The sequence below is a fragment of the Asparagus officinalis genome, unplaced genomic scaffold, assembly GCF_001876935.1.
Source record: "Asparagus officinalis unplaced genomic scaffold, Aspof.V1 AsparagusV1_Un43, whole genome shotgun sequence".
Lineage (NCBI taxonomy): Eukaryota > Viridiplantae > Streptophyta > Magnoliopsida > Asparagales > Asparagaceae > Asparagus > Asparagus officinalis.
The window spans coordinates 102,252-123,682 of record NW_017972309.1 but is presented as its reverse complement, the minus strand read 5'-3'; the positions used below and the strand labels follow the sequence as shown (position 1 = coordinate 123,682).

General features: G+C 40.4%; 1 protein-coding gene across 1 annotated transcript; it reads left to right on the top strand.

Moving 5' to 3' along the window:
• The first annotated feature begins 846 nt into the window (after positions 1-846).
• On the top strand, positions 847-1,933 carry LOC109827121. Its single transcript, XM_020394083.1, has 2 exons — positions 847-1,545; positions 1,601-1,933. Exons 1-2 carry the CDS (start codon positions 847-849, stop codon positions 1,931-1,933), a joined length of 1,032 nt encoding a protein of 343 aa, XP_020249672.1.
• The last annotated feature ends 19,498 nt before the right edge of the window (positions 1,934-21,431 follow it).

The following is a 21,431-nucleotide window of genomic DNA, read 5'->3' as shown; positions in this document are numbered from 1 at the left end:
CGGATCCTCCCTGAAATATAACCTAGAATTAGATCTTCATTATCTAAACGGATAATGAAATTCAGGGAAAAAAATCTTTGGAATAGGATTAAGAGATTCAATTTCTGGTTTTCAATCTTCAGAAGATGCTAGTATAGAAGAAGATGATGAAATCTTAAGCCCTAAGATCATGGGATCGACAGGTCCTCTTGGAGAGAAGATGAAGAAATCTTTGAAGGAAATTCTCAGATCTGGAGATTTCTTGGTTAATCCTCATCAGCAGGTTGATTCTCAGATGTCTGGACCTCAATTTCTTCAAGCTAGAGCTCTTTCTTGCAACGAGGTGACTAATGGAGATCAAGAGAGTCACTCTCCGTTCTTGAATTCAGGTGCCAGCGGTTCTGGTAAGATTTCTTGGGCAGATAAAGTAGAATTTGAATCTTCTTACCAGCAATCAGTCTTGATTTCACCTAAAGCAATTGATCCACAAAAAAGCCTTCAGAAAGAGAAATCTGTTCTTGATCCGACCAAATCTAAGAATTTGATTTCAGTTATTGAGTCTGTCTCTTTGGAATCACTTGATAAGAGTAAAACTAAAATTAAAAGTTTGTTTTCTGAGGAATCTAATAAATCTGAACCTGTTCAGAGCTCTGATAAATCTGAACCTGTTCAAAGCTCTGATAAGAAGAGCTGGTCTAGTCTATTTGTTGACAACAGAAAAACAGGCTGTGGATTACCGTTGAAATTTTTACCTCCTGACACAAAAGATATTGTCTCTTTTAATGATGAGGAGTGGAATGAAGGAATTTCTATGTGGCAATTCTCCCTATTGGTCAGGTTCTTGGATTGAATGTCAGATTCAAGGCGATGGAGACTTATGTTAAGAAAGTTTGGGCTAATTCTGCCAATCCAGATGTTTTTCTTCTAAAACCTAGAATTTTCTTATTCAAATTTAAAAACAAAGATGAGATGAGTGATATATTAGAAAAAGGCCCTTGGTTTTTTGGATCTAGACCACTATCTTTAAAGCCTTGGTCAATTGGTGAGGACTATGAAAAAATAAATAGCAGTTTATACCCTGTTTGGATTCAGCTGCCTGCTTTGAAGCTTAACTTGTGGAATGTTAAAAGTATCAGTAAAATTGCAAGTGCTGTAGGTCGTCCAATCACCACAGATAAACTTACAGCTAATAAGCAAAGATTAGCTTATGCTAGGGTTCTTGTTGAGATGGATATGCCTGCTTCTCTTCCAGATTTTATCACTTTGAAAGGCCCAGATGGTAAACTTTTTAATCAAAAGATTTTATATGAGCTAAAGCCTAGATGGTGTAATCATTGCAAATCAGTGGGGCATGATACTTTGTTTTGCAAGAGAACTATAGGAGTTCAGAGATGGGTTCCTAAAACTATTAATTCTACTGCTCAGAATACTCAGAAGGCTTCTGTACAGGATCCTGGTTTTAAGGAAAATTTTCCAAATATTCAAACAACATCTTCCATTGATCTTCCAAATAACTCAGTGCATAATATGGTATTACAAAGGACAGATGGAAATGTTTCCACTATGGTATTCCAAATAACTCAGTGCATAATATGATATTTCAGTATTGCAAAAATATCAGAATACTGAAATGCAAGAAAGAATTCAAAAGCAAATGAAAGAGAAAGAATTGTCCCCTATGAATTATCAGCATGATGAACAAGCAGTGCAAATAAGCAGAATTGAAAACATTCCTCAATCTGGCTTAAGGGGGGTGCACAGTCTGGTGTATGGTGCACGTGCACAACAGACAGGTTCTGAAAGTTCTTTTCATTCTCCCCAATCTAACAACTCTTGGTCTCTAGTTCAAGGTAATAAACAGAGGAAAAAGTTTACTCCAGAGAATCAGTTCTTCCAACTTGAGTACTTTGATTTGGACCCCTCTACAGTGGATAGAGGGGGTGCTTTCAATTGATGAACCTTTCTTTCTGGAATGTGAGGGGACTGAATAGACCCTCAAAGCAAAAAATTGTTAAGCACCACTTATGGCAATATCATGTCTCCTTTGTTGCTTTACTGGAAACTAAGATCAGAGATTCCTTATTATCAAAAACTGCCAGGTTTATTGCTAAAGACTGGAGCTGGCTGTCAAATGTTAGAAGTCCTGGAAAAGCTAGAATTGTTATCCTATGGAATCCTAATATGTTAAATATACAATTGATCAGCTCTTCTGATCAATGTATCACATGCACAGTGAAATCTCTTGATGGTAAACTAGATTGTGTTATCTCATCTATCTATGGTTTCAATCAAATGGAAACAAGGAAAGAGCTGTGGTCTGAATTGAAGTCTATCCATCAAACTGTTGGAAATACTCCTTGGCTTTTATTTGGGGATTTTAATGCTATTATTAGCAATGAAGAGAAAATTGGGGGTAGTATCCTTCATGATTCTGAAACTGAGGATTTCAGAAACTTCATTAATGATTGTCAGCTGGATCATTTGAAAAACATTGGATGTTTTTATACTTGGAACAACAAACAGGATCATGGATCAAGGATTTGGAGTAGATTGGATAGAGTTTTGATAAATGATAAATGGATTCAAAATTACAATTCTAGCCAAGTGGAATTTTTATTACCAAAAATTTCAGATCATTCTCCTGGGCTCATCACAGTTAACGAAGACAGTTATCAGGGCAAGAAACCTTTCAAATTTTTTAAGATGTGGACAAAACATGCTTGTTTCCTCCCTACAGTAGCAAATATCTGGCAGCAAAGGATCAAAGGATGTACCATGTTCTCAGTTTGCTCTAAACTGAAAACTTTGAAGATTGCTCTGAAGGATATAAATAAGAAATTTTTCTATAATATCAGTGAACAGGTTTATCATGCAAAGCAAGCTCTGGAGGATGTGCAAAAAAATTTACAAAATGATCCTATGTCTCCTGAGTTTATTAAACAGGAAAAGGTCTGTATATCTAAATACAATACCTTAATGGATTGTGAATTATCCTTCTACAAGCAAAAAGCAAGAACTGATTGGAGTATACAAGGTGACAGATGCACTGAACTGTTTCATTCAATGATAAAAGCTAGTAGGCATCAAAACAGAGTTATGATTCTTTACAATAACTTGGGACAAAGACTAACAGAAGGTGACGATATTGTTAAGGAGTTTATCTCTCATTTTAAAAACCTGATGGGGACTGCTATGGATACTACTTCTCCAAATATCAATATTATTCACTCAGGACCTTGTCTGGATGATTCTCAAGCCAGTTCTCTGATTGCCTCAATCACTAATGAGGAAATCAGAAATGCTATTTTTTCCATGCCAGACAATAAAGCACCTGGACCAGATGGCTACAGTGCTACATTTTTCAAATCTTCATGGAGTATTGTTGGAGATGAAGTTACTAAAGCTATTGCGGATTTCTTCAGAACTGGCAAGTTGCTAGGTATGGTTAACTCAACTTCAATCTCTCTTATCCCAAAAATCAAAAGTCCTACTTCTCCTTCAGATTTTAGGCCCATCTCTTGTTGCAATGTTCTTTACAAAATCATATCTAAAATTCTAGCAAATAGGATTAGAACAGTTATGGGTTCTATTGTAAATGATGCTCAAAGTGCATTTGTTGAGGGTAGGCAAATCACCAACAACATTTTACTGGCTCATGAATTGATCAAGAATTATGGCAGAAAATCAGTTTCCCCAAGGGTTATGCTCAGCATAGATATCAAAAAAGCTTTTGATACTATCAGTTGGTCCTTTATAAAAGATATGTTACTGGGTCTGCAGTTTCCAAATAAAATGGTGGACTGGATAATGACCTGTATCACCTCTCCATCTTATTCTATCTCCCTTAATGGCTCCCTACATGGGTACTTTAAAGAGAAAAGAGGCCTTAGCAGGGGGATCCCCTTTCTCCCTACCTTTTTATCCTTGGTATGGAGTATCTCTCAAGGAGCTTGGACCTGTTGAAAAATGATAGGCAATTCAATTTTCATCCAATGTGCAGAAAGCTCAAGATTTCCCATCTGGTCTTCGCTGATGATTTATTATTATTTAGCAAGGGTGATCTGAATTCAGTCCTTAAGCTCAATCAGTGCTTGAAAGAATTTAGCTCTGTTACTGGTCTGGAACCAAACTCAGATAAATGTCATATTTTCTTTGGTGGGGTAAATGAAGCTACTAAAGTTTCTATTAAAGAATCATTGGGTATTGCTGAAGGTTCCTTGCCTATTAGATACTTGGGGATGCCTCTTGTTTGCAAAAGATTATCATACTCAGATTGCAATCCTCTTCTTAATAAAATCAGCAATCAAATTCAGTTATGGTCCAAATCAAAAAAGCTGTCATATGCGGGGAAATTACAAGTTATCAAAAGTGTTATCTTGGGTGTTCAAATATACTGGACTTCCTGTTACATCCTGCCTGTTGGTGTGCTTCAGAAAATTGATGACATATGCAGAGACTTTCTTTGGGGAAGAACTGAGCACTCTCAAAAACCATCATTAATAGCTTGGGGGAAAATTTGCTGTGACAAAAAATCTGGAGGTCTAGGAATCTTTTCAGCTCGATTATGGAATCTTGCAGCTGCTTTGAAGAATATATGGTATATCCATTTGAATAAGGAACTCCTTTGGATCAAGTGGATCCATGGAAAATATTTGAAGAATGGAGACATATGGCTCGTCAATGCTAAATCTGGGGATTCCTGGCTTTGGAAACAGCTTATAAAATCCAGAGATAGAGCTGTTGTTTTAGTTGGAGGTATTGATATCTTGAAACAAGTCATTGGCTCTTGCTACAAAAATTCAAAAGTTAAAACCTCTGCTCTGTATGAAGCTTTATCTCCCACTGTTCCTCAAGTTCCATGGTTTAACACTGTATGAGAGAAAATGAACTACCCCAAGCACTCATTTATTTGTTGGCTTGCAGTTCAGAATAGGCTATTGACACAAGACAGGTTATTGATGATGGGAATTATTCAATCAAATAGCTGCAGTTTATGTATAGGTGCAGGTCCTGAAGATCGTGATCACCTATTTTTTGACTGTGTGTATTCTCAGAATGTATGGAACAGGGTTATGTGTTGGCTCAAGTTTAAATAGAGATCTTGTAGTTGGAGATACCTATTGGATTGGTTCTACAATTGTTTAAGAGGCAGAGGATTCAAGAAGGGGATCAAAAGGATGGCTTTTTCGGTTACTCTTTACAAAATTTGGTGTGAGAGAAATGCCAGGATTTTCTCACAGACTTCAAAAGGGATTGAACAGCTAGTAAATGAGATTAAGATGGACATTTTGATCCCAATCCTAAATAGTCCTATTCAATCTGAAAACAGGGATTGGATTAATTCTTTATAGATATTGATTTGTTTTCTGGGGTTATCCCTAGGCTGTAAGTGTTTTCACTATTTTTAGATTTCTCAATTATGAGAATCTAGATGTACATAACTCTCATTTTGGTTTGAATGAAATAAAATTCTCATTGACCAAAAAAAAAACTAGTTTTTAAGTCTTGACTCTAGTTTAGCAAATGACTGGACCACAACTTGAGCTGGATTTTTTTTCTTGGAGAAATCAAGAAAGATTCATTGATATGCTTCAAGAAGAAGTTGATCACACATATGATCTGGACCAATAAGAGAATCTGTCAAATGATACATATGTGGAGAAATTTGGAAAATTTAGTTTTTTGCAGATTCTGTGTCATAAGTCGACTCATGCACAGGCATAAGTCGACTTATGGTAAGTCGACTTGTCAGGTCTGATAAGTCGACTTACGATCTGTTCTCCAGTTGCTGTTTTTCGCTCTGCCAAGTCGACTTATGCAGACTGATAAGTCGACTTACGACGGGTTTTTTTGGAAAGTTCATGTTCCTATTTGCAGTCTGTTTGGGTTTCTGTTTTGGTATAAATACCAATACGATTTGAGGGTTTTGTGAGGAGAGTTTTGGGGTTTTGGAGCACAGAAAAAGAGAGATCTTTCTGAGCTATTTGTTAGGGTTATTGGTTGAGAGATTGAGAGATTTGTTGGTGAGATTAGTTGGTTTGTTTGAGCGATTTGTAATCTCAATTTGTACTCTCCTTTTCTATTAGTGGAAACCCTCCCCCTTCTTGCCCCGTGGACGTAGGCAATTGCCGAACCACGTTAAAATTGGTGTTTGGTTTGTGCATTGATATTTGGTTGTTTTTGGTCTTCTTTCATCGGCGTTTGTTTTGGTTCCTCGGCGCCGTCGTAAGGCACAACAAGTGGTATCAGAGCTCGGGCTACGCTTGGGCTATTTGGAGGAGTATATCGCTTTGGAAGTTCGTCTAGGGCTTCGTTTGGTGATAAAGGTGGGATCTTTTTTGGTAAAAAATCTCGTCTTTTTTAGTTTGGATCTATTTCTCGTTTGTTTCCGCATTGGTTTGGTGGTGCTTTGAGGATTATGGCCGAGAAAGAAGGAGTTGTGGGCAGTACTTCCGGCGTGAAGACCGTCCAAAGCTTGAATATCCACTCGATGAAGATTGACGTGGAAAAGTTCAATGGCACAAACAATTTTGGACTTTGGCGATGCGAAGTCATGGATGCGCTCAACGCGCAAAATTTGGAAGATACGTTGGAGTTGGACGGGAAACCGGACAACATTGATGAGAAGGTTTGGAAAAAGATGAATCGAACGGCGTGTGGAGTGATTAGGTCTTGTCTCACTCAAGATCTAAAGTATGATGTGATCAATGAGACTTCTGCAAAGAAGATTTGGGAGATCCTTGAGAGCAAGTATTTGACCAAGAGTGTGGAGAATCGCTTGCATTTGAAGAGGAGGCTTTACCGCTTCCAGTTGAAGAAAGGAACCTCCATTGGTGATCACATGAACCACTACACGAAGCTTCTTGCGGATTTGGCGAATGTGGATGTTAAGATTGAAGATGAGGACAAGGCGTTGTTGCTATTGAGTTCCTTGCCTGACGAGGAATATGAGACCTTCGTTCTTACTCTTATTAATGGGAAGGCATCTCTTTCGTATAGTGAGGTCACCGCTGCACTTGTGAATTATCAGCTTCGTAAGAAGGATAAGGAGACTTCGTTTGAGCCAGTAGCGGGGGCGTTGGTCGCAAGAGCAAAGGGTCCAAACCGAAGTGGGAGGTCGTAGTCTAGAGGGACACATCTTAGAGTTCGTAAGAATCAGTGTGCCTTTTGCAAAGAAGATGGACATTGGAAAGCCGATTGCCCAAAGTTAGTTGATCGAGCCGGGAAGAATAAGGGAAAAGCTATTCAAGCTTCAGAGGCGAATGTTGTCAAGGCTAGTGGCAACGATTCAGATTCGGATTCTTCGGGCTACTCGTTATCTGCACTGCCGTCAGTTTGTGTTGCCTACTCTACAGAGTGGATATTGGATTCGGGTGCTACATACCACATTTGCCCTAGGAGGGATTGGTTCTCCAGCTTTCAGGAGTTGGAAAGAGGGGATTTCGTGCTCATGGGGAATGATCACAAATGCTCTATTGGTGGTATTGGTACTGTTCGGATCAGGATGAGTGACGGGGTGATTCGGGAGTTGGTTGGAGTGAGGTTCGTTCCTCAGTTGAAGAAGAACATCATTTCACTTGGAGCTTTGGAGGCAGCTGGCTATAGGGTGACCTTGGCGGATGCACGCTTGAAGGTTACATTTGGGTCCATAATTGTGATGAAGGGCGTAAGAAGGAGAAATTTGTATTATTTGCACGGAAGAACGGTGATTGATAGGGAAATGACGACTTCATCAGATTCGGCTAGACTGTGGCATTGTTTGGTGCTGGGGTATATGATTGGTAATGCCGTGCATTGGTTGTTGAGGAGTGCTATGACCTGCAGATTGAAGTCATGTGAGCACATTGGGATGAGCAAGACCGTGGTGGAGTTTGGTATTCCTATCCATCGAGCGAGGGGTCTTTTAGGAGGTGTTCAGTCAGGCATTTGGGGGCCTTCCAAGGAGGCATCATTGGGAGGTAATCGTATCTTGGTTTCCACAGTTGGTGATTGTTCTAGGCATTATTGGGTCGCGACCAGTTCCCGTTGGTGTAAAGTCCTAGAAGTCAATAACAATTGGAAGAAGTGTATTGGCAGAAAGGTAACTCGTTGTTTCAGCTTTGGTAGGGGTCCTTTCTTGCGTTTGTGCCGAGCTCATGGCAGTAGGAGACACTTCATTAGTGTGAAGACTTTGGGGCGACGAGATGAGATGACAGTTTCGATGGGTCGTTCCTTTCTGGAGGAGGATCGGCGTTGGTTGTCGAGCATTGGTTCTGGAGCTTCGACATATTTGGGCCATCTTAGTCACAGGTCGCCGACTGCTGCATTAGGAGTTATTGGATCTGGTGGAGCTGCTTCAGATTTTGGGTTGCGTCGGATATTTGGATACCCAGCATTTGGTCACATCGAGGATGTGAGATTTGATCCGATTGCGCGTTTGGGATTCGGAGGCTCATTTGATTCGGCAGGTGGAGAGTGTTGATCAGGTCGTTTGGATATCGCAGCAGGTGGAGAGTGATGCTACTCCACGTTGGGTGGAGATTACTCCACGTACTCCAGATCATAATGCATCATTTGAGATTCCAGCTGAGGTGACACAGGTTGGGAATCATTTGATTTCGGATGCAGATGATGGATTGGTTTTGGATTCGGTTGTAGCTGGCGGACATGATTTGTATACGGCCATTGGTTTACCTCAGATAGAGGTGTTTGATTTTGGGGCCGCTATCAGTTGCAGATCCGTCGGCGATATTGGGGAAGAGTTGCAGACTTTTCTATTTGTTTGAGGGCCTTTGGAGGCCGTTGGATGAACTACGTGAAGGTTTGATTCCTTGGGCAAGAGGATACGTAGGTAGTCAGTTTTGATGCAGCCGATTTGGTGAGCGACATCGACATTTGGGGTGAGTGTTCGCACTCCCGTTTGGGTCTCATTATGTGAGGCATTTGTTTGGTTGGTGTCGGCTCAGTTTTGGGAAAACTTCGCCGAGGTGGAGAATTGTGGAGAAATTTGGAAAATTCAGGTTTTTGCAGATTCTGTGTCATAAGTCGACTCATGCACAGGCATAAGTCGACTTATGGTAAGTCGACTTATGTTGGTGCATGAGTCGACTTACGTTCTGCTCTGGATTGTTGGTTTTTTGCTCTGCCAAGTCGACTTATCAGGTCTGATAAGTCGACTTACGATCTGTTCTCCAGTTGTTGTTTTTCGCTCTGCCAAGTCGACTTATGCAGACTGTTAAGTCGACTTATGACGGGTTTTTTGGAAAGTTCAGGTTCCTATTTGCAGTCTGTTTGGGTTTCTGTTTTGGTATAAATACCAATACGATTTGAGGGTTTTGTAGGAGCGTTTTGGGGGATTTTGGAGCACAAAAAGAGAGATCTTTCTGAGCTATTTGTTAGGGTTGTTGGTTGAGAGGTTGAGAGATTTGTTGGTGAGATTAGTTGGTTTGTTTGAGCGATTTGTAATCTCAATTTGTACTCTCCTTCTCTATTAGTGGAAACCCTCCCCCTTCTTGCCCCGTGGACGTAAGCAATTGCCGAACCACGTTAAAATTGGTGTTTGGTTTGTGCATTGATATTTGGTTGTTTTTGACCTTCTTTCATCGGCGTTTGTTTTGGTTCCTCGGCGCCGCCGTAAGGCACAACAACATAGATATCTGCAAGCATGTTAAGCTAATTCGTGAGCGCAAGAGTTGCCTCATCTTCGACCATCACGAACGGAGGAGGATCTGAAATTCTTGAAGAGGGACCAACATCATGAACGGAGTCGGATCTGAGATTGCTTCAATGGTGTAATATGAATGTTGATTGCAATTGAACTGCATCATTTTTTGCAGCCAGTCCCTATTACGACCATCAACCATAAAAGGAATTATTACTATTTACTATAGTTTTACACAGCTTGAACAAATTATTATTTTTCTCGGCCAGCTATTCTCCCAAGCTCACAAAAACTTGCAGGGGACTTTGACCGCCATGCCACGCGTTTTGAATTGACCCTGACTACAATTAAAGAGAATCATAATTCATTCACGTTAGGGGTTTTCGCTATTAACAACTCAACTCTTCCATATTTTCGACTCGGTCCATCAAATCACGGAAATTACTATGAGGTCCCTCAAGTCATAGGGTGTTCTGAATTAGTCCCTCAAATCTTTAAGATTGCTATTAGGTTATTCCAACCCATAAGTGTTGGAAATTGGGGTGTAGCCCATACCTTGTCAGCGGCGAAACGAGGCGAGCTCCGGCGACGTCGAACAGCTCAGGCGAGCTCCGGGTCATGGGGACTTCAAGCGAAGTCCAATCGGCGGCGGATTGCAGGCGAGATCAGAGTCGACAGGCGAAATCAACTGCTACAGGCGAGTTTGGGGTTTCGACAGGCGAGCTCGACGTGGGCGTTTGCTGCAGGCGAAGTCGGGATTCTACCGGCGAGGTCGACGCGAGATACTGTGGGCGAACTCGAGAGGAGAGAGGGCTGCAGGCGAGTTCGAGGAAGTCAGGCGAAATCGAAGTTCGTCTTCCCCTTTTTTTTTTTGTTTTTCGCCTGCGTGTTTGTGGAAGACAGCTGGACCCAGCTGTCTTGGCTAGGGTTTTTCTTATAAAACCCAACGAACACGAGCAGAGTTTTTGCCCCCGGTTCTTCTTTCTCTTAGAACATTCATTTTTTACGGCGGCCATTAACTTTGAGCTCGAGATTTTTTTCAGAAGAAAAAAAAATCATGCTCATTTATTTGAGAGTTCCTGTAGCATTTATTGAGGAGATGAGAGGAGTTTTTCCTGTTGGAAAAACTCACGCCCTTATTTGAATAACAGATTGTTTTTCTGTTGATTCTTTCTTGAGAGATCTCAAGTTGAGATCTGCTTTTTACAAGCTTTGCAATCTTCTTTAATATAAAGGAAATTATTTGTGTGGCTCCCGAGGACGTAGGCAAAATGCCGAACCTCGTTAAACTCGGTGTTCTCTATTCTTGCAATATTTTTTGATTTGTAGTGATTTTTTTTTCTATTGCTTAACACAAGATCCGGTAGGATAAATTCCGCAATGGGTGTCAGAGCGTATCTGATATTATCCCCAACAACTGGTATCGGAGCTCTTGTTCAGATCTGTGTGTGTAAGAAATGGCAGAAGAAGGCAAATCAAAAATTGAGAAGTTTGACGGATCAGACTTCGCCTACTGGAAGTCACAGATGGAGGACTATCTATACCAGAAGGATCTTTACCATACGTTGATGGGTAAAGCAAAGGGAAAGAAGAAAGAAGAATCCGATGAGGACTGGGAAATATTGGATCGAAAAGCCCTGGGGCAGGTCCGATTGGCCCTCACAAAATCTATAGCACACAATATATTAAAGGAGAAGACGACGGTAGGACTTATGGAAGCGCTCGCAACGATGTACGAGCAACCGTCAGCTTCAAATAAGGTGCATCTCGTCAAGACGCTATTCAACCTCAAGATGGCAGAAGGATGTTCCTTCACGATGCATCTCAGCGAGTTCAACACGATTGTTGATCAACTTATCTCAGTCAACATCAAGTTTGATGACGAAGTGCATGCCCTATTGATACTATCACAGTTGCCGGATAGTTGGGTAGGTTGTGTGACCGCAATCAGCAACTCAGCGGGAAAAAAGAAGTTGAAGCTGAAGGAGGTGGTAGCTATGATTCTATCCGAGGAGGTTAGAAGAAAATCGAATGAATCAGAAGGTTCAGGTTCAGCCCTAAGTCTCGAGCAGAGAGGCAGAAGCCATAATTGGGGGAACCAAAACAGGAATCGATCGAAGTCGAAGAAGAAAAGGTCGAACTCGAAGGTAAGACCTATCAAGGGGAAATGTTGGAACTGCGGACATGAGGGCCACATGTCTTCTACCTGTAAAGCACCGAAGAAAAATGAGCAAGAGGCTCATATTGTGCAAGATGCGCTGATTCTCGTTATGGATAGCGATTCCGATTCATGGGTTATTGATTCGGGAGCCTCATTCCACGCCACTGCTAATAGAAGGCTATTTCAGAACTATGTAGCAGGGGGCTTTGGAAAAGTATACTTGGAGGATAATGAACCCTGTAGTGTAATTGGGAGAGGCGATGTGCAAATATAGTTGAAGGGCTCTAAGTGGTCTCTGGAGAATGTCAGACACGTACCAAAGTTGAAGAGGAATCTTATTTCGGTAGGTCAACTTGGAGGAGAAGGCTATGTTACAACATTCACCAGAGATTCGTTGAAAATCTCACAATGGTGGTTGCCCGAGGTAACAAGACCGGTACCCTCTACCTAACTTCACACGCGAGTGACACCCTCGCGATAGCTGCAGGCAATGAGAGTGCAGATCTGTGGCATAATAGGCTGGGACACATGAGTGAGAAGGATATGAAGATTCTACACTCAGAAGGGAAGCTAACCGGCATCGATTCGGTGGAAGTTGGTGTTTACGAAGACTGCATCTTCGGGAAGCGGAAGAGAGTTAGTTTTCTGAAGGGTGGAAGACCACCTAAAGCTCACAAGCTAGAGCTTGTTCATACAGACATATGGGGTCCAGCCAGCGTGTCTTCTCTTGGCGGTTCAACGTACTACGTCACCTTTATCGACGATCACTCGAGGAAGGTGTGGGTATACTTCATGAAGCACAAGTCGGAGGTGTTCAGCATCTTCAAGAAGTGAAAAGCCATGGTGGAGAACGAGACAGATCTGAAAGTGAAGTGTCTGAGATCAGACAATGGTGGATAATATAATTTGGAGGAGTTCAAGAAGTTCTGTGCTCTGAACGGGATTCGTTTGGAGAGGACTACTCCAGGGACGCCGCAACAGAACGGCGTAGCAGAAAGGATGAATAGAATGCTGACAGAGCGTGCGAGAAGCATGCGTCTACATGCAGGTCTACCTAAAACCTTTTGGGCGGACGCGGTGCATACAGCAGCGTACCTGATAAATCACGGGCCATCAGTTCCATTAAACTTTAGGATTCCTGAAGAGGTTTGGAGTGGTAAGAAAGTTAATCTCTCACACTTAAGAGTCTTTGGGTGCGTAGCATATGTCCACATTAGTGACCATGTCAGGGACAACCTAGAAGCTAAGTCATTGAAGTGTACATTCATTGGGTACGACATTGATGAGTTCAGGTATCGTCTGTGGGATGAGAAGAACAGAAAAATCATCAGAAGCCGAGACATCATATTCAATGAGGAAGTGATGTACAAGGACAGGGACAATGCAAAGGCGGGCCAAAGCAGTGGGAGCAACACTACGGATGCGGACGCATCCGAGTACATGGCTTTGAAGGAACTTCCAGATGGGGGAGACAACGTCGATTCTGACCAAAGAACGGAGGAGACTCCAGTCGCAGAACCGACTACCCAGGACGAGGAGCTTAGGAGGTCATCCAGGGTACCCAAACCGAATCTCAGGTATCTCTCGTCACTAGACTACCTACTTTTGACAGATAGCGGAGAACCAGAATGCTATGAGGAGGCTATGCAAGTGAGCGAATCTCAGCAGTGGGAGCATACAATGCAAGAAGAGATGGATTCTCTCCACTCGAATGAGACATGGGAGTTAGCCCGGCTACCTGCACAGAAGAAGGCCTTACATAACACGTGGGTTTACCGAGTCAAGCAGGAGAGTGATGGAAGGAAGAGATACAAGTCAGATTAGTCGTGAAAGGGTTCCAACAGCGGGAAGGAATGGATTATACGGAGATATTTTTCCCCGTTGTGAAGCTCACAACCATCAGGGTGGTGTTGAGCTTGGTAGCTGCTGAAAATCTCTATCTTGAGCAGTTAGATGTGAAGACTGCCTTTCTTCATGGTGACTTGGATGAAGAAATCTACATGAAGCAACCTGTTAGCTTCATTGAGGAAGGAAAGAAAGAGATGGTGTGTAGGTTCAAGAAGAGCTTATACGGATTGAAACAGGCTCCACGGCAGTGGTATAAGAAGTTTGATAACTTCATGCAGAGCAATGGCTATGGCAGATGCAATTCAGATCATTGTTGTTACTTCAAGAGGTTCGAGACCAACTATATCGTGTTATTGTTGTATGTTGATGACATGTTAGTTACAGGACCGTGTTTACAGGAGATAAACAAGCTAAAGAAGCAGTTAGCAAAGGAATTTGCCATGAAGGATCTGGGCGCAGCGAAGCGGATTCTTAGGATGCGGATTAGCCGGGATGCGGCTGAGGGGACGTTAAAGTTGAGTCAGTCTGAATACATTGAGAAAGTACTTCAGAGATTCAACATGCATAATGCTAAGGTTGTTAGCACGCCCCTTGGAAGCCAGTTCAAGTTGTCTGGTGAACAATCACCCAAGACTGATGCAGAGAAAGAGCACATGAGGAAGGTGTCGTATTTGTTGGCCTTCTTATTTTGATGATGATTTACAAACAATTTACTACTAATGTTGTTTGTCTAGTGTTTGTGCATTCATATGTATTATAGACAAACAACGTTGTTGGAGGATGGATGGAATAGAGCTTCAACGATCATATCCAAAGGAGGTTGGCGGAATGTCGGTGAAGCCTTGCAATTCAAGTTAAAGATCAAGTTCAAGCTTCATCCGCAACGTGTACCAAGTCAAGCTTAATTGAAGATCAAGATTGCTTGGGTAATTTAGTTTAGGATTTATATTATGTGTGTTAAATACTTCAAGCTCAATATCTATACACACACACTTTATTGGTTTCTTCGTATATATATATATAGTATATATATATACATAAGTTTTGGTTTCTATGCATATATATAGTTATATATATACATACATAGTTTTTGAGTTTTTATGTTTATAATATGAAATCACATATTTCATATTTACTATTGCGGTTTTGAAAACATTGCAAAGAATATGCAATTTTGTGAAAATATTGTATTCTTAGTTTATAGACTTCAATATCAGTTTATACATATTTTACTAAGTCTATAAAAACATTTCACAAAGTTTCAAAAGTTGGTTTATGTCAAAACATCAAAATTCAAGTATCTCGTATTTTCATGTTTTGGACTATTTTGTAAAATGATGATATTTTTCATTTGGGAAGTCCTTTTTGCAAACCAGTCATTGTATCATGTTTATTATCATGTCTACAATCATTCCCCAAAGTTTTATATTTTTTAGAATTTATTTGATATTTTTAAGGGAAAAATGCTTCCAGCCCCCAAAACTAATGAAAACAAGCTTCCCCCTCCCAAGACTTTTTCAACGCTCTCAAAACCCCCAAATTCGTAACAAATATGCACTGAGCCCCCAAAACACAAAGACCAAGAGTATTAAAATTTGAAGACCATAATACCCTTTCTCTCTCTTTTTCTTTCTTTATCTGTGATGATTTGAAAGGGTTCCTCCGTCCCTTTCCCCGATGGCGGCCGTCATCATGTCCCTCAGCAGGGTCCCCACCTCCGCGATGAGATTGCCCCCTCTGCCGTCAACCTCGCCGTCACGAGCATCGCCCCGCGCACCGGTATCCTCCCAGGATCCACATCAGCCTCCCCAACCTGGGCCCCACCATAGTAAAGCTGGAGAGAACGAAGCATAGTTAGGGTTTTTGATGAGGAGGTCGAGGGTCATGTTGAGCTCCACGCGGATGGCCGGGAACGTGACACGTGGAGAGACGCCGGTGACGGCGAGGATGAGCAGGAGGAGGTGATGAGCAAGAGGAGGATGACGAAGTTTACGGCGGCGGTCGTGGTGCATGTGCGTCGGATTTTCAAAACCTGGATTTTGTTTTAGGGATACTATTCCTTCATTTCAGCGTAACCTGGATTGGGTGATACTATTCTTTCATTTCAGCGTCAGTCTCTCGGGATCCCTTCTAATTCTGAGTCTAATTCTGGTGAGGATTCTGCTGATGGATCAGGCTCTTCTGATTCTGGAGGTGATGGTGATGATGATGGTGGTGATGGTGCTGGTGGTGACTGACTTGAGTTTCTCTATGTGATGGTTATTTTTGTTTTTTTTTAATGTTCTCTTTTGGAGATGATTGATTTGATAACTCTGTTTTATTTGAGTGTAATAACTCTATGATACTTTGTGGAACAAACTATGTATGGTTTTGTGTGATTTTTTATCTTGTGGACAAATCCATGGTTAGTGCAAAACTATATTGCTTCTAATGCTTATGTGATATTTTGTGGCCTATTGTGTTTAATTTATTTCTTTTATAAATCAATGCATTGTTGAAACAACATTCATAATTTGATGTGCGGTAAATATTTGTTGCCTGTCATGAGTTCTTTGCACTGTTTAGGTTTTGTATATTTATGCAAATCTATGATGCTAAAATGATGTTTTGTTTATCATGTTATGATCAATGCATGGTTAAGACTATAATCATGTTTTGTTTATAGAATTTGAGTTACTCGTATCATTTTTTTGCATATGTTTGATGGATAGTTGTTGGTTTAGATCCTGTATATATGATCAGTAGATGTCATTCAGTCTTTTTGACAGGGGGAGCCTTTGACATACAATTCTTTATTTTTCTTATCTATGCTTATAAGCAGGGGGAGCATTGCTCCTATCTTTCATTTTTCCCTTTTTGATGTTGTCAAAGGGGGAGAAAATACCACATATAGCTTACAAATTGATTCTTTTATATATATATACAACAAAAGTGTAATCTTAACAACCAAAATATATATACATATAAATCCCAACGTGTAACCTTAACAACAAACACGTAACCTTAACAACAAATCCGTAACCTTAACAACCGACCACTAATCTTAACAACCGACGACAAACCTTAACAAAACACAATAGGAGACAAATAATCAAACTTCAGGCTTAACATAGATTCTATTTATGCCATAAAGGAAAACATATCTCAATACTAAAACCTCACACACGCATAAATTAATTCGCATCCATCAAAGAACACCAACAACAAACTACAACCCACAATCAAAGATACTCTTTTTTTATTCCCACATACAATAACACTATTATTTAGTAAAAACAACCTGAAGCAAAGAAACAAGACAAATGCTACCTAAGTGGTGAGGATGGGGGGCATGTAATCAGACTTGGTTCAAATAACACGAGCCTTTGTATCGGGGAAAAACTCCGTCCTTGGGAGCTCTGTAACAACTCCTTCACTGCTTACTCCAATGGGATAGCTAAGTAAATGTCCAGGGAGATCGCGTTCCTGAGAGTAGAGATCCCAGTATTTGTCAGCGATACGCTTCACTTTCTGTACAAACTCGACGCTCTCTAGATGGAGGAAGAAATCAGATCGTCAATGCCGGGGAGACGGACTGCTCGATGATGGCGACGTTGATGTCGGGGTTCTTGGAGAGCTCGTAGGCGCAGGAGAGGCCGACGGATTCGCCGCCACCGCCACCGCCGCCGCCGCCGACGGTGTTAGCGTAGGTGATTATGTCGGACATGTAGCGGCGGGTCATCTCGCGGGAGACGATGGATTCTTTGATGGGGCGGAAGCAGATGGAGGAGAGGTCGTAGGATGTGGAGATTTGGGGGCGGAGGATGACAATGATAGGGAGGAGAAAGATTGGGTTTTGAAGGCGGAGATGAGCTTGAGGCCATGGAAGGAGGAGAAAGAGAGGAGGTTGCGGTGGTTAGGTTTGGAGAGGAAGGAGGATGTGACAATGGAGGGTATTATGGTCTTCACGTATCTTAATTTCTTGGGTTTTGTGTTTTGGGGGCTCAGAGAACACAGAGTTTACTTTTGGGGGTAAAACACACGTTGAAAAAGTCTTGGGAGGGGGAAGCTTGTTTTCATTAGTTTTGGGGGCTGGAAGCATTTTTCCCTATTTTTAAACATGGTTTTAAAATCAGCAACAGTTTTCTGGAATGTCAGTTTTCGGTCGACCGCACCGGTCGACCGGTAAATTGTTCATTTGCTCAGTAACCGACAGAGAGTTCGTCGGGCGACCGGTCCGGTCGACCGAGAGCTTTTTTGGTCGACCAGACCGGTCGACCGACGCGCTGTCAGTTCTCCCAACGGCTATTTTTCTAGCCGTTGCAGAATTTCTGTTTTGGGCCTTTTGGTCATTTTATTTGGGGTTTTTTGCTGATATTTCCTCCTCCTATATATACCCTCAATGCATTCAATTCTAGAGGTTATGAGAATGGTTTAAAAAGGTTTTAACAAGGGTTTAAACTTGTTTTAGTGTTTGTTTAAGTTTGTTTTAAGAAGCTTTTAAGCATTTGAGTGTTTCGGTTTTGTGATTCAATTCAACAAGAGCTTGAGGAGATCATCTATTGGCGTTTAGGCATCCAACTCTTCTCCCTCCACTCTTGATATATTGAGAAGTTTTCTAAACTCTATTTCTAGCTCTTTTATATATTTGTTTATCATTGTTATTAAGCTAGAACTACATTGAGTTTAGTTTTGATTTATATCTCTTTGTTCACACACAACATTTTGAGCTTATTGTATTTACATTCATAGTATAATTTTGGGTTGTGGGTTTGTGACTAGGAGTTGTGCTTAATTGAGTTCTTACCTTATTTAGAGAACAATCAATTGATTTATATTGTGCTTATTGTGAGATTCACTTTGTAATACACTTGTACACCGAGAGGAGTATGTGGTGAGAGTCGGGGATCGTCCCAAGAGGAGTGGCGTCGGTTGATGTGCCTAGAGAGAGGTTGTAACCGAGCACTTGAGGGAGACACAGCTAGGTCCAACACTTAGTGGTTGTAGAGTGTGATTGTAAGAGTGTGAGTTGTAGAGTTTTCGGTTAGCTAGAAAATCGAGTGTGTAGAAAAAGTTCCGGCTTCCAAACCGGATTGTGTTAGTGGATTTCTCCCCGGGAGTGGGGAGCGGAGACGTAGGACGGAAGGTCCGAACTCCGTGATCATATTGCTTGTTTGAGTGTGCTTTGGCGTTCTATGTTCATATCTTATATCGCCATTGTCTTTAGCTCATTATCTATATCATCCACTATCTAGCTCATATTGTTTACCCTTGTGTTAGTTTATATATCCTTACATATATATTTTATCATATAGGATATATCTCATTGTTTACATTGCTTATCCTAGCTTACAAATATTGTTGTATTTCATACTTGCTAGGATAACTTGTTAATTAATTTTAATTAGCATCATTTAATCGGATTAGATTAGCATAAGACCCTAATCACCCCCCCTCTAGGGTCTAACAATTGGTATCAGAGCTTGGTGCTCTTTGATTTAAGGTCTAATCGCCTTGAGTTAAAGATCCAAGTTAGCTTATTGTGCTAATCTAATTTTGAGCTTTATTTGTATCTTGCTTGCCTTTTATATTATGGATATGCATGGTTTAGGTTATGCCATTAATATTGCTCCTAGGTTAGATAATTTCCCTTATGCCCAATGGTGTGTTAGATTTAAACTTTTTGTTCAATCTAAACACTTTGATTTATGGGAAATTATAGATGATGCCTATATTGTGCCCACTATGGAGAAATCCAAGTGGAATAAAAATGATCATCGTATGTTTACTATGAACAACATTTTGTTAGAATATTTGCTAAATGCTTTTAACTCATCTATGTCTAACAAGTTTGTTCATGTTGATAGTGCTTACACCTTATGGAAATTAATTGAAACACATCAAGGGGACTTGGAGGCAATCCAACAAGTTTTGGCGGATCCGGCTTTAAGTTCATGTGGAGCGTCATGCACACGTGCACTAGGCGATAGCCCTAGTGAGGTTTGCGAGTTCGAATCTATAAATGATTTATCTAATGATGAACTTACTTGTGCATATGATAGGTTAATGCATGCCTACACTAAGTTGCATAATGATTTTATTGATTTAAAAAGCAAGCATGATAATTTAGAATCCAATCATGAGGAGCTAGTGTCAAAATTGGATGTCATTGCAAAAGAAAATACCATGCTTAAAGAAAACAATGACATGTTAATTTTGGAAAATAAAAAATTAACCACATCTATAACTGGCTTATCTCATGAAAAAGATAATGTCATGTTAGAAGTAGAGAACATAAAAAATAATACTGCTTCTTTTATAAATAATTATTTATGTTCTACTTCTAAAGTTAATGCTAATATGCCTAATGATGAGTTGAACAATGTTAAAAACCGTATTTCTTCTTTAGATTCAACTCTTAATACATGCATTAACAATCATAAGAAGCTTGTGAATATGTGTGCCAAGTCTAAGTCAAAATCATCTACTCATCATGCACACATATATAGCAAAGTCTACAAATGCACTATTTGCGGTCGTAAAGGCCATCTTGCTAGATTTTGCTATGATGCATACAAACATAACAATGCTAATGCTCTTTGTGCATCTCATGTAGCTTCTTCATCACATACACATGCATATGCTTATCATGCACATCATAAACATACTAATGTGTTCAAATGTGATTTTTGTGGACGTTTTGGCCATTAACTTTGAGCTAGGGTTTTTCTTATAAAACCCAACAAACACGAGCAGAGTTTTTGCCCCCGGTTCTTCTTTCTCTCAAAACATTCATTTTTGGCGGCGACCATTAACTTTGAGCTCGAGATTTTTCAGAAGAAAAAAAAATCGTGCTCATTTATTTGAGAGTTCCTGTAGCATTTATTGAGGAGAGTGAGAGGAGTTTTTCCTGTTGGAAAAACTCGCGCCCTTATTTGAATAACAGATTGTTTTTCTGTTGATTCTTTCTTGAGAGATCTCAAGTTGAGATTTGCTTTTTATAAGCTTTGTAATCTTCGTTAATATAAAGAAAATTATTTGTGTGGCTCCCGAGGACGTATGCAAATTGTCGAACCTCGTTAAAACTCGATGTTCTCTGTTCTTGCAATATTTTTTGATTTGTAGTGATTTCTTTTTTCTATTGCTTAACACAAGATCCGGTAGGGCAAATTCCGCAACGGGTGTCAGAGCGTATCTGATATTATCCCCAACAATAAGTTACTTTGAAACTAGTGCATCCAATCAAGAGGAAAAGTATCAGTTATAAAAACATCTAAACTTATATTGGGTCCAACAATTCTCATAAATTGTTTCAAACTAATCCCATTAATTGCTTATTCTACAATTGATTTGAGCGGCTAATTTCAAATAGCGTAAAACTAGGGGACCTAGTAGTAATTTTTATGATTTGAGGGACTGGTTCAAAATTTGAGGGACTAATTTCAAAATATTAGTGGACTAACATCCAAAAACAAAACCCCGTCTTCTAAATTTCAGTGCCAAAAAAAAGTACGTGTAAAATCCTTATTTATAGGGTCCATAACATGTGGATCATCTAATGAATCCTAAGATCTTATTGTATTCGAGTAGAATAAGTGTTAGATACGCTATCTATTTCAAAAAATTCCTGAAATAATAGATCAAACTTACAAAAAGTGATATATACACAAGTTCATCTTAATTTATCTCACATAACACCTCGAACCCTTTGGTGTGCTCCACAAAACCCTCTTGAATACTAAACTTTTCTCATCTAACTCCCCCACGTGTAACTTGCAAATACTAAAAAAATTGAGAGAAAAAGCTCCAAAATCTAGGGGAGGG

Coding starts and splice junctions, on each gene's coding strand:
- LOC109827121 (XM_020394083.1), top strand. CDS start 847: ATGGAGACTTATGTTAAGAAAGTTTGGGCTAATTCTGCCAATCCAGAT. Junction 1,546..1,600: donor ATGGAAATGTTTCCACTATG/GTATTCCAAATA, acceptor CAAAAATATCAG/AATACTGAAATGCAAGAAAG.